Source organism: Protopterus annectens, chromosome 13.part0, assembly GCF_019279795.1.
Source record: "Protopterus annectens isolate FY-2018-M chromosome 13.part0, PAN1.0, whole genome shotgun sequence".
Lineage (NCBI taxonomy): Eukaryota > Metazoa > Chordata > Ceratodontiformes > Protopteridae > Protopterus > Protopterus annectens.
Genome location: NC_056747.1, coordinates 814,810,757 through 814,825,314, shown reverse-complemented (window position 1 = coordinate 814,825,314; position 14,558 = coordinate 814,810,757). Strand labels below are relative to the sequence as shown.

Below are 14,558 nucleotides of genomic sequence, written 5' to 3'. Positions count from 1 at the left end.
AAATACAATGGTCTGAATCCTACAAAAGAAAACTATGCTATATTTACACAGTTAAAAAAAACAGCCAATAAAACCTCATGGCACTTTTTAAGAATGAGGAGTAGAGTAAGCAGATGCTTCTCACCTTTCAGAAACTTCTTGCTGTGCTTGCCCACAAGCAGATGTCAAACCAGTTTCTACAGCTGCACAAGAATTCTGTGATGTCTGTTGCCCCAACTGCCCATTTTGGGATAAGCTGCTCTGAGATGGAAGAGAGCCTGCAGTGCTGTTTGTTATATTCCCATATGGCATGAAGGACGGTGCTTTAGCTGTAGTAAGTCCATTTGCTATAGCTGTGGAAGTTGAAGAGGAAGAGGTGGCTGAAGTTACTGTAGTACTAGAGGTCACAGCCATAGTGCTGTTAGAAGCTGTAGCCGGAGTAGAACAGGGAGCAGACAAATTATTTGCATTCAGTGCAACCTGAGGCTGTCCTGAAGTTGAGTGACTGGTGGAAACAGGATTTGCTTGAGAAAGCATAGAACTGTCCAACTGTTGAGCAGCAAGATATGGACCTAAAACATTAAAATGATGATTAATCATAAAAAAATGGATGCTTCTTAGTCTGGTCAAAGAAAATGTGCAACATATTCACTGCCCCCCTAAAAAGTATTTAATATGCTATTTTATTAACTGTTGCTCAGAACCACAAACAATCCAACAACAAAAGTGAGGTTCTGCTTATGAATTAAAAAAAAAGCTACTAAAAACGGATGCTGTGCTGGGCTTCAGGAAGGACAGCTTCAAAGAAATACGTTATGATTTCTTTGCAAATTAAAGATGAAAAATCTCCCTATCTTATTAACTATTCAAGCCTTTTGAAGCAAGCAAGATGACATTAGGAAATACTGTTAAGTACAGGAAAAGTACATTTCTGGACTTGTACTTTAACAGTGAGACTTCCCCTAGTTAAGATGCAAAATATTGCAATTAAAATATCTAAATTTCACCCTTATGCAAAATGTCAACATTACAATAACAAAATGTACAACAGTATTAAATCACTGCTTCTGATGAAAAAAAGGTTTATCCCACAGCACTCAGTTGCTAAATGTTCTAATTCCAAAGGTTACACAAACTCTTAACAGAAAAATCTTTTTTCTCCTTTACCAGTGCCACCCGACCACAGAAGCAGCATTACACAACGCTTGACACAGGGAAATGTCAACGTTAATATTTTCCTTTAGCATGCATGAAACATCAACTGCCCACAAAAATGTAACAAAGCAGTGTTCCATCTTCTTCCAAGATGGTGCAGGCAATAGTGAGCAATGTCATCCACATTACAGCATACCAAGTTTCAACCCCACACACACACACACACACACACACACACACACACACACACACACACACACACACACACACACTTCAGAGGGCTCACATGAAAAATTGTTCATAGGATCATAGGCGGTTACTAGGCTAATGGCCTGAGACCCTCACAAGCCTAGCCATGTTTTGTTTCTCTTTTAATGGTGTTATTAGTAGACCTGACTCAACACCTCCTGCCCCTGTCCAGAAGGGACACAGGTGAAAAGTACAGTTGTGTACCTACCACAAATGTAGATGTTCGATTGTATTCACTGTTGCAATCATTACACTTGGGTTATCCTGCTGGCAGGCTACCCGCAGTGTGCCTGAATTCCAAAGTCCTGGTCTGGCGTCAGTTGCTGTCGCCTCTTCCCTGACGTCAGTGCGCCAGGGGTATAAAAGATGCAGCCGATGCCATTTTCTTCAGTTTTTCTTGCCCCAGATGTCAGGTGCCCCCCAAAAGGATAGGCTAAAAAATTCTGATAATAAAAAAACATGCACATAAACTTCTTCTACAAGCAAATACACCACATAGGTTGTATAGAATAGAGAAGTACAGATACGTCCTAGCAATGAAAGGGGGATGGTGGGAGGGTAACCTAGACTGCATCACTGAATACACTCGAACATCTACATTTATGGCTGCGTGGCTGGGCCTAAATAGGATTAGGAGTGGCTATTAGGCCCTGCAGAACTGCAGTGGCAAAGCCTGCTCTGGATTTAGAGTAAAGAGGTAAGTGGTAGTGCTTTGTGAAAGTGTGCACTGAAGTCCAGGTTGCAGCCCCCAAAATGTCCTTGATTGGTACTCCTCTGAGGAAGGCTGCTGAAGTGGCTGCTGCTCTGGTAGAATGTGGCCTAATGCCCTTAGGCACTGATTTGCCATGTTGTGAATAGCAGAAACGAATGCAGTGGCCTATTCATTTTGAAATAGCTTTCCCTTGTGATCCTGCAGCATATGCCACTAACAGTTGCTCAGTCTTTCTAAAAGCTTTAGTCTTGTCCAAGTAAAAGAATAGCTGTCTGTGTATGTCCAAAGAATGCAGAAGTCCGTGCATGTCCAAAGAATGCAGAAGTCTCTCCCCCTTATTCTGCGGGTTTAAATAAAAGGTAGGCAAATGTATGGTTTGGTTAAGGGCCACACTGGACACTACCTTAGGCATAAATGTTATTTATTTATTTATTTAACATTTGTTGACCGAGAAAGTCCGACTAGGTTCCATAGATCCTGTTTTCAGTGGAGGCCAGGGGAGAAATGCTCCAGAAGCATGTCTTTAGAATGTTGACTTTGTCCTTAGAGAAACCCTGTCCAGATGGAAAATAATAAAAGGTTCCACAGCCATTAGTGCCTGTAATTCTGAGACTCTTCTTGCTGAAGTTATTGCTAGGAGAAGAGCTGTTTTCCATAAGGATTTTATCTCAGCTGTATTTGGTTCAAAAGGAGGCAGTGTGAGTTTTTCCAAGATAAAATTGAGGCCCCATGCAGGTACTGGAGCTCTCCTTGGAGGTCTTATGTTTTTGGCCCCTCTGAGATATTGCCTTAGCAGTGGATGAGAGAAAATAGGTGGGTCCGTATTGTAATGAGCTGAAATGGCAGAGGCATGGATCTTACTTGATGAGAAGGATAGGCCTTTGTCCAGCTTCTCAGTTAGGTACTGTAAAATCTGAGGAATATTTGGAACAAGCATGTCAATTCCTTGTGCCTGGTTCCAAACACAGAATCTCTTCCATTATTCTGCATAAGATTTTCTGGTGCTGGGCCTCCTGGCCTCCAAAATAACATCCATAACTGCTTTAGAGAGAGATGTATTCTGAATGGTTACATTATCCGCCATGCAGCCAGACTTAGGGTTCTGAGTTGGCTGTGTAGGATCTGATTGTTTTGTTGGGTCAGCAAATGAATTTGAGGTAATGTCCAGGCTGGGCCTTGAGACAAGCTCTTTAGGACTGGGTACCAGTGCTGGCTTGGCCAGTCTGGGGCAATCAGGATCATTTTTGGCTTCTCTTGTCTGACCTTTAGGAGTAACCTTGGGGAGGAGAGGCAGAGGAGGGAAGGCATATACTAAGAGGGCTTTCCAGCTGAATGAAAGGGCGTCCACTTTCCATGCTTGTTCGTGATAAGTCAGAGTGCAGAATCTTTGTAGCTGGCAGTTGTGAGGGGATGCAAATAGATCTATGCCTGGGCATCCCCATTTCCCTGTTATCATTCTGAAGATTTGTGGATCTAGTTTCCACTCGTGAGGATCCATGAGGTTTCTGCTTAGTTCGTCTGCCAAGGTATTTGTCCTTCCTGGCAGGAATTGTGCTTGCAGGTGTACTTGATAAGTCAATGCTGTGTTCCACAAAGTCATGGCTTGTCTGCAGAGGGGGTAGGAATGTGCGCCTCCTTGCTTATGTACCACATGACTGTAGTATTGTCCGTCTTTACCAGCAGTTGTCCTGGATGAAGTAAGTCCTTCAAGGCTGTCAGTGCATTCTGTACAGCTAGCATTTCTTTTTGATTGATATGAAGATGCATTTGGCTTGTGGGCCATGTGCCCTGAATACATTTTCCTGCCATGTGTGCCCCCAGGCGTAATCTGATGCATCTGTTGTTAATGTCTGCCTGGCTGTGGGTAAAGTGAATGGTTGTCCCTTGTTGTGGTGACAGGCCTGTGCCCACCATTGAAACTCCTGCTGCAGGCAGGGAATGAGAGTAATTAATGTTTCCAGGCTGTGGCAATGTTGAGTCCAAACACTTTTTAGATACCATTGTAGTTTCCTCATATGCAGTTTTTGTATATGGAATTAGTAGAATGCAGGATGCCATGCAGCCCAGAGCCTGCAGAATTTTTCTTGCAGGCAACTGGGTCTTTGTTGCCATGTTTTCGAAGTAAGAAGTCAGTTGCCTTTGTTTGTCTGGCATGAGATAAGCCATCTGGGCAGTTGTATTTAAGCTTGCACCCAGGAATATTATCTCTTGAGAGGGTACTAGTTTTGATTTCTTTTTGTTTACTGTGTACCCTAGGCAAATTAGCAATCTTTTTACAAACGCCAGATGCTTTAGTAGAATGTCTTTGCTCTCTGCTTGAATAAGGCAGTCGTCCAAGTTGGGAAATATCTGAATTCCTCTGTCTGCAAAATGCAATTATTGGTGCCATGCATTTTGTGAAGACCCTGGGCGCAGTAGATAAGCCAAAGGGCAATGCAGAGAATTGGTAGTTCGTTCAGCCAGCTATTAATCTGAGGTATCTTCTGCAAGATTGTCTGATTGGGACATGCAGGTATGCCTCTGAGGTCCAAAGTTACAAGCCAAGCCATCTTGCCCAGCATGGGCAGAAGCTGCTGCAGAGTCAACATTATGAATTTTGGAACGTCCAGAAAAGTGTTTAAAATAGACAGGTCCAAAATCTGTCTCCAGGGTTTGTCCTTTCTTGGTACTAAGAAAAGTCTTGAGTAAAATCCTTGTCCCTGCTCTTGTTGTGGCACTGGCTGGATAGCCCTCATGTCCATGAGAGATGAACTTGTTTTTGTGCCTCTGCCCATTGATTGTGTGGCAGGTCTGGTATACCTTTTGCCTTTGGAAGGGTGTGAAAGTGGAACTTGCAGCCCTGAGACTACATTTAAGACCCATTTGTCCTGGGTGATCCTGTGCCAGTTTTGTGAAAAAAGTGCTAACTTCCCCCCTAAGGGAGCAGCCAAAAGATAAGTGCTTGGCATTTGCAGACGGAAGTCATTGGGACTGTTCCCTATAAGGCTGTGACTTGTCTTCTCCACTTTTGGAGGTAGAAGCACCCCACTGTCTGGGCCTGTATGAGCCCTGGGGCTGTTGCCTGCCTCTAGGGCGTCTGAATCTGCCTCTTTGTGGTCTGTCTGCCACTGGAAAGGACCACTTCTTAGAAGGCCAGTTCCTGCTAAATCTGGGTGGCTGTACCTGTAAGAAATCCTTTACTGTCTGCACAGATTTAGCTTTATCCTCCATTTTCTTCAACACCTCTTCTGCCTTAACACCAAAGTATCATGCTGTAATGGAGCATCCAATAATTTTGCTTTAAAATGATCAGGTAGATACTGTTCCTTTAACCATGCATGCCTTCTAATAACAGAACCTGTAACTGCGGACCTGCACAAGGCCTCCAGTGAATCATAACCACATTGCAAAGTATGTTTTCCCACTTGTTCAGCTGCATGCAATAAATCCTGTAATTCTTTCTCAGAACATTCAGAATTTGTCAACATTTTTTGTTTTAACAAAGACATTAAGTATTGCTGACATTTGAGCATATGAAACTGACAATTTAAAGCCCTTATAGCAAAGGTAGCAGAAGTGTAGACTTTTTTCCCCCATCTGTCCAGAGCCCTATAATCTCTATCTGAGGGGACAGGGTTTTTAGCAGAAGCAGCCTTGACCTCTTTGGGACCCTGTGAGATCATTTTTGGGTCAGCAGCAGGGTTTTTATATAGAAAATTTTGGGAATCTGGAACCCTGTAGTATCTGTCCGTCTTAACAGGTGCAGGCGGTAAAGAGTCGGGAGACAGGCCGGACTCTGAAAATACATCATCTACTACATCTAGAACAGGAGGAATTGCAAGAAATCTGTGCTGAGGCAGTAACAGAAAGTCTCTAAGCCTTTTCTTAGAATCTGAATAATCCAGGCTCTCCCCAGTCAAAATGCTCCATCATGGTATGCAGGGTTTCCCCAAATGAGTAATCCTCAGGAGGAGAAGCTGAAGGAATAGAATCTTCAGCATCAGAATCCTCATAGGGAGGAATAGAATATCCCTGTTCTGAAGAGGAATCAGAGGAAATGGAAACCTGAGCAGAGGAATCATATTCAGTATCTTGCCTAGGCCTCTTTTCAGGAGGGAGATGGGAACCCCTGATCAAAGTAATTCGGTCTTTGCCAATTTTGAGCATCTGTTTCTTAGGCATAGAAGTCTGTCCTGGAGAATGCTGTACTTGTTTCCTTGTCTTTAAAACTGCTTTAGACTTTGTCTTGGATGCTGAAGTAGGCTTTATATAAAGTTGTGTAGGTCTGAAAACACCCTCAGAAGCCAATGCCTGCTCAGTGACTCTGGACCCATCTGAGGGATTGATTTCCGAAGGGCCAATACCTTGAGTATCCAGAGGCCTAGTGGTCTCCGCGTGGGAGTCGGTGGTGGCCTGTGGCTCTGAGGTAGCGGGAGTCAGGGGCTGCGAAAGCACTTCACTGAGCACCTGCAAACCGGCGACTGGCCTAGAAGAGGCTTCGTCATCCATTTTGGACCTCGGATGCCTGTCCTTATCTTTATCCTTGCGCTTTTTATGAATTCCGGTCATCGGCATTATATAGTTGAACCTTCGGCCAAAGTAATGAAAAGCAAAATCGTACCAACGCTTTATAGTGCGTCGGTTAAATCTAGCACAAAACCGACAACTAGCAATGTCGTGATCAGGGCCTAGGCAAGGGATACAGTAAGAATGAAAATCCTTGAGGTATTTGCTTCCCACAAGAAATACAATTGTTAACTTTTTCTGCCATCAGTCTGGAGCAAGAAAAAAGTTTCCCCAACGGGGTACTTAGCTTTATTGAAGACTTCGGATCTGAAATTTAATTACGACAATCTCAGGAGTCGGCCGACCGGCACTTGTGAACTGCTTTTGCTTCGGGCAACGCGCAAGAAAGACTGAAGAAAATGGCATCGACTGCATATTTTATACCCCTGGCGCACTGACGTCAGGGAAGAGGTGACAGCAACAGACGCTGGACCAGGACTTTGGAATTCAGGCCAACTGCGGGTAGCCTGCCAGCAGGATAACCCAAGTGTAATGACCAACAGTGAAACACGAACATCTGCAGGGATGAATCTGCGATTTCCCATCCAATTATCCATATTATGCTTGAAAAAGGTCAGTGAAGGGCTCTGTTTTACTTGGATTGGAAGCTTATGCAGAGGAGCCTCTGGGAGACTAACCTGTCTCTCCAGCAGGTCCTGTTAATGTCACTTCTCATGTTGAGGTTGGTAGAGCAGGTGCAGCGAGCACCATTTGTCTTGCTAATATGTAGCATTTCCATCAAAGCAGGATCTGCGGTTGCCATATAGGCTAGGCAGAGATCAACCTTGTGTAGTGTACAGTAACAGGGATTTTAGTCTATCAGCACAGAACAAACTTTGGACACTTTGAATTTTCTTTGTAAGGTACCTCTGAGCTCTTTCCAGTTGCTGGAGTTGCCGGGCAAGGTACATACCAAAGGGTACATTGTATTCTATAACTGGTCTAACCTGTGCGTCCAGATCTCCTACCATGGATTGGATACTTAAGGTGTTGCTGTCAATGTGGTACTTTGCAGCGGCATCTCCCTTGGCGAAGGGGATGAAGACGCACTTTTTAAGAGTCTAACTTGAGCCTGTGACTTTGGCACCAATCATTGGTTTGAGCAAGACCATCCTAGAGGGTGTCAATGTCGCTAGCAGATTTATCACCTGATTAAATCATCCTCTGCCCACTGAAAAATCTATATAAGAAGGCTTACACTACTACTATCATAAATGAATGTAGCAGTCTTAAGCATTGTACTAACCAGTCTTCCTCAAAAGAAAAATATTTGCTTCTGCTGCAGATCAATGCCAGTTATAAGTCCTCCAACATTTATTTCCCATGTCAAAAATTCCCTGCATAATTACCTTTAAAAGACAGTTTGTCATCATGCCAAGGGATGTAAAAGGCAAAATGACAACAGCAGCCACCACATATTACTCAGCCTGAGAAATGCATCAAGTTGTAGACTTAACAATTCTTAATCATATGCCTTTATACTGAAAACTTGGACTGCTTCATATATATGTCATACAATCACAAGACGGGGCTTTCCTTCCTCTCTACATACCTACCCTTTAACAAGATGCATGTACAATAAATTTAAAAAGCATGAAAATGATGATTCATTAATCTGTATACTTGTTTAAACACCTTAACTAAATTACACAATCTGAACTAACTATGCTCTATAACTGCAAAACACTGCATACAATATTGCTTCCCAAGTAGCCTGGATTCTAGTTGTTACTGGTGCTTGTAAGGAACAGGTGAAAAATGACACTGCCTGCAAGTATTCTAATCTTCCTTTTCTAAGATTCCTTCATGACAACAATCAACAACCTTATTAAATGTGCAAACAACCCAATCCTTTGTCGTCAAAGGCTAATTAAAAACCTGAAGTTACTTCACTTCAAAGAAGTGAATAATAACTATGGCTTACACTCTTTCTGGCCACCAGTTTATACTGCAGCACATTTCTGAAAGTGAGACATGTAAGAAGAGTAGTCATTTCAAAATGATTCAAGAAAAGAAACAAAATAAAAAAAATCATGGTCCATGGAGGCTTATAAACTGCTGCCGTTACACAAGCATAACTATCCAATCTACACCACTGGTCAACCATATCCGACTAGTAAACTGGATGACTGCCACAAACCTGACCAATCTTGGGCTTTTGAGGGGGTAGCTCTCACAAAAGAGGATGACATGCCTCTAATGTATGCTCCACTGCATACGAACCCTTGAGATTTTGCAGGTGTACACAAAGGGAACTGTTGTGGTCAAAGAAAAAAATAGCAGATTCTTTGAGAAAGAGACTGGCATCATTCCTGTAAAATGACCACAGGAATAAAAAATGGGCACCAACACTCCCATATCCAGAGGAAATAAATGGTCTGAGTGACAAAGGAGAAGGATGAGGACTGAAGTAAAAAAATGCAACAAAAATGGGAAAATGTAGTCTGGTGACTTAGGCACACTACTCACAAAAGACCAGAAGCAGTTTGCTCCATCAGAACACCAGGAGAGATGCAATAAAATCTAGGAAACAGCATTAGACAGAAATGCTCTATAGAAAAACATTAACAGATCAAAATATTCATTATCTAATACTTATAAAAGATCCCTATACAAATGAACATTTCACAACATTTTAATAAATTCAGACACCAGTATTCTAAGTTTGTTACCCAAGACTCTAAGTCCACAGAGTTATAACTGAAGTTGTAAACATTTCATATAAACAGCTCAGCAAAAGCCATATTTCCATACTATAACTGCCTCCAGCCCAAGCTGTCCTCTTCCTCCTTCCTATTAGTTTCAATTCTCACCAATCAAAAAAGAGCAAAAACTGAGAAACATTCAATACAATTAAATTTGGCCCCATAATAACAAAAAAATCCACAACTTCTCCATTTTTTATTCCACTACTGTAAAACTCTTGAGTTTTTAGCAGGAAAAGGGAAAGTTCCTTTTTTTGGTTAAGCTGATTGCTAATGGATTTTTGTGCTGACATTCAAAAGAGGCCATTTAACTGTCTCAACCTGAATAAGTTAAGCTTTTTCTGTGTTACTGAACTCTACAAATTGTCCTTCACAAAATGAACTTAGTGGATTTACCATCCGCCAATAAAAAAATCAATGGTGTGATGGGAAGCATGCCAAACACACACAACCCAGAAATTTGTAAATAGGGATGCAAAAGTTAAGCATCATTAATACCATTTGTAAGAAATCTCTCCATAATATTTTCAACTGCCACCAGACAGGTGAGAATTTTCCTTGCTCTCGCCTTAGCAAAAAAGAAAATGATCCTACAGAGTTCCTCACACAACTTCAAAGTGATGAATTATTAAATAACTTGTTGTATACAGGCATACTCTCCTAGACTGTAAAACGTCAGTCATTTGTTTTGACTTAAATTTCTGTACCACTCTGTTTATCTTTATAAATGATGAACGTGCAGTACACAGACACATATGCTGGATGCCAAACAGGAAATGTCAATACACCAGGCTTTTCTGGCTGGCAACCCTATGACTTTTCTTTTCTTTTTAACCAGTCTCTGCTCTGAGCTGAGCAGTCAATGCGCAGGTTCTGGCAGCCTTATGCTACACAATCAATTTTATGCAGGTGCAGATCTAGCACAAGGTGACCTAGGCAGCTGTTTAGGGTTTTGGTGATGTCCCGGGCTGCCACTAAAAGTTAAAACACACATTTGGCATTGCACAGGGACTTCAGCATCTTCAGCCCAGAACTGGAAGCATGTCTGTACATCAGCCAGGAAAAATGTCTGCTTGTCAGCCCAGAACTGGGAGCATGTCTGTACATCAGCCAGGAAAAACGTCTGCATGTCAGCCCAGAAGCACTTCTGCATGGGAGATTTAAGACTGAGCAAGACCATGTGATCGCAGCCAAGGCAACACAGAAGTTTAGTTTTGTGTGAGATTGTTACTTTTATTTGTGATAAGACATCTGATGAATGGAACCCACAAGTTGAGCTAGCAATGAGCAGTGAGAACAGAAGATTGGTATGTCTATTCAGACCATGGATGCTTGATTTAGCAGTTTGATCAGATCCCATGTCTTGAATTAGCACTGAGCACAGGGACTTGGAGAACAGGACTTGCCAAGTTTTGCAGAACAGGGTGTGTCTGTCTGCATTCTGCCTCCAGTAAAGACTACCCTCCAGGATAGTGATCTGCCTCCAGTATACATTGTGTAGGATGCTAAAAAGTAAACACAGATAAGGTAAACAGGTTTACAATTAGTCAGAAGTAACAGGCACGAGAGTGTAGTAGATATTCTTACTCAAAAAGCAAAAATAGTTGCTCTATTTTACATTTACAAAGTCCCAGGAACACTGTCTGGTTAAGTGACTTCTTACTAGCAAGTTGCTTCACGTAGTCAAAAAAAAAAAAAAAAGTACAGGATTTGAAACCTTCTACCGCCACTTACCTACTGTGTGCCTTTGAACATGTTACTCACATTGCCCCTGGGTCATCCGTGAAAAGTGATACTTTGTAACTAGTTAACAAGCAGATTTAAGGCAAATGGTACTTAAACTTGTGTGCCTTTGTCCAGAACTCATGAGCAAAGAATTAAGAGGTATTTCTGTCCATTTCTCGTAAAATGTATGACTTTGTGGCAAATTTCTGTGGATGGCAGTCGGTAAATAAACCTCAATTTCTGACTGTAGAAAATGCTTGCTCATGCAAAGCTTTATTTTATTCTAGCAACTTCCTATATTTATAAAAGAAAAAAAAAGTTATGTACTCACCATAATGTTACATCTCTGTTGTCCATTTTCATTCTCTCAAAATACATATACTATGTATATCTATATATATATATATATATATATATATATATATATATATATATATATATATATATATATATATATATATATATTTTACATACTGTATGAAACTACTCAAACTTAAAAATCGTGCTCTTCTGCAAGTGATGACCTTCCAAGCCAGTACCTAAAAACTGCAGCCAATAGCACTGTCTCTATCCTTATAAATAGATCAACTCAGGAATCCCAAGTTCCCTCCCTCTAGAAAAAGTCACACTATCCTTCTACATAAAGGGAAAAATTCAACAGACATTAATAACTTTAGACATACAAAGCACTCTTACCTCCCCTTGCCAAAATACTTGAAAAATGTATTAAAAAACTGCTAGATTATTTCCAGCAGGAAAAACTCTACCCCATACAAAACACGGCTTATCTCTTTCCCGCACAGTACTAGCACTGCCCTTCTAACTTGTATAGATACTGACAATAAAGAAAAAATAATGGCAAACTAGTTATTCCATATTTTTAGACTTGTCTAAAGCCTTAGATACAGTGTAACACAGCAAACCTCAACTTCAGATGTCCTCACCAAGCTTCTCTCAGCCCACCCTTCTGTGGTTCAGAAATGACTTGTCCAATAAGTTATCAATCAGTAAAATGATGATCCACAATCTTCCCTTATCTCCCAGTTACCACTGGTGTACTACAAGGTTCTAGACTTGGTCCCCTCCTCTAACATTTTCATACCACTTTCCATACTTCCACACAACAGGTCACACTAATACAACATGCAGAGGATTCCACTTGCATGCAAATCTGAGATGGCACATCTCCAAAAAATTACTTGGGGAAGCTTTAAAAGCCACTGAAACATGGCTTCATAAGTCAATTAATGCTCAACCCAAAAAGACCAAACTCCTTTTCCTCCAAAATCTCTCTCTAGAAAAACAATTTATTTAAAGTGCTCTCTCTCGATAATACAGTGGATGTTAATCTTACAAACGACCTGCATACACAAAAATGCACAAGAAAAACATCAAAAAATAGGGATGGTTTATAGAGCCAAAAACAATCTCAGTGACGCAACTAAAACTACACTTGCCAGTACTCAACTCTTCCCCTCTCTTCTGTACGGTGCTGCCCATGCTTACTAACCTCCAGGCTTCACAAATATTAAAACTTGAACAACGCTATAACAAAGTTGCTAAATTTGCAACACATAACCCCTTTCAGAAACCACCACTGTATAGCGCTTCTTCTTTCAGCTGCTCCCGTTAGGGGTTGCCACAGCAGATCAACTGTTTCCATTTCTTCCTGTCCTCTGCATCTTGCTCTGTCACACCAACCACCTGCATTGTCCTCTCTCACCACATCCATAAACCTTATCTTAGGCCTTCATCTTTTCCTGTTACCTGGCAGCTTCATCCTTAGCATCTTTTTCCCAATATACTCTGCATCCCTTCTCAGCACATGTCCAAACCAACGTAATCTTGCCTCTCTGGCTTTGTCTCCAAACCTTCCAACTTGGGCTGACCCCTCTAATATACTTATTCCTAATCCTGCCCATCATCATCACACTGAGTGCAAATCTAAACATCTTCAACTCAGCCATTTCAAGCTCTGACTCCTGCCTTTTTGTCAGGGCCCATATAACATAGCTGGTCTCACTACCCTCTTGTAGACCTTCCCTTTCACTCTTACTAGTACTAGTCTGTCACAAATCGCTCCTGACACTCTTCTCCACCCACTCCACCCTGCCTGTACTCTCTTCACTTCTCTTCCACACTCACCATTACTCTGAACTCTTGATACCAAGTACTTAAACTCATCCACCTTCACCCACCACTACTCCCTGCATCCTCACCATTCCTGTATCCTCCCTCTCATTCACACACACATATTCTGTCTTAGTCCTGCTGACCTTCATTCCTCTTCTCTCTAGAGCACATCTCCTCCACCTCTCCAGGGTCTACTCCACCTGTTCTCTACTCTCACTACAGATCACAATGTCATCTACAAACATCATAGTCCATGGGGACTCCTGTCTGATCTCGTCTGTCAACCTGTCCATCATAATTGCAAATAAGAAAGGGATCCTTGAAGTAATCCCACCTCCACCTTAAACGCAACCGTCACTCCCACCGCAGACCTCACCGCTGTCACACTACCCTCGTACATATCCTGCGCCACCCTCCCGACTTCTTCATACAATACCACAACTCCTCTCTAGGCACCCTGTCATATGGTTTCTCTAAATCCACAAAGACACAAAGCAACTCCTTCTGACCTTCTCTGTACTTCTCCATCAACCCTCTCAGAGCAAACATCGCATCTGTAGTGTTCTTTCCTGGCATGAAACCATACTGCTAATCACTAATCAACACCTCCCTTCTTCACCTAGCTTCCACTGCTCTTACCCATAAATTCATGCTGTGACTGATCAGTTTAATCCCTCTGTAGTTATTACAGCTCTGCACATCACCCTTATTCTTAAAAATCGGTACCAAAACACTTTCTCCATTCCTCAAGCATCCTCTCACTTCACAAGATTTCATTAAACAATCTAGTTAAAAACTCCAGTGCCATTCACCTAAACACTTCCATGCTTCCACAGGTATTTCATCTGGACCAACAGCCTTTCCGTTCTTCATCCTCTTCATAGCTATCCTTACTTCCTCCTTGCTAATCCACTGCACTTAATGATTCACTATCCGCACATCATCCAACCTTCTCTCCCTCTCATTTTCTTCATGCATCAACCGCTCAAAGTACACTTTCCATCTGCTCAACACACACTCCTCTCTTGTGAGTACGTTTCCCTCATCATAGCACTGAAAAGCCTAAATTGTTTAGAACTGTCACATCAACTAACATATACACAAGTTTTACCACCTAGAAAATTATCCAGCAGCCATCTGCCTGTCCAGGACTAAAAAGCATTCTACACATATATGCTCTCACTCAGTCACTGCAATCTAGTGACAAAAACCTCTTGTCTGTCTACAAATCTAGAAAATCTGCTGAGCACTGCCTGTACTTCTACAAAGTAGCTAAGCCAGGAACTCCTTAACTGTATCCCGTCACGTCTATATCAACCCTCCCATCTTCCAAAACCACTATAAATGGACCCCTT

The 14,558-nt window shown here is 41.8% G+C and overlaps 1 protein-coding gene across 1 annotated transcript in view; it reads right to left on the bottom strand.

Annotated features, from left to right (window-relative positions):
- Nucleotides 1-14,558, bottom strand: part of MED13 (mediator complex subunit 13) — a 3,555,174-nt gene that overhangs the window by 855,886 nt on the left and 2,684,730 nt on the right. The window contains exon 20 of the mRNA XM_044054535.1: nt 125-551. Within this exon, the coding sequence (XP_043910470.1) occupies nt 125-551 (427 nt within the window). The remainder of the gene's footprint in view (nt 1-124; nt 552-14,558) is intronic.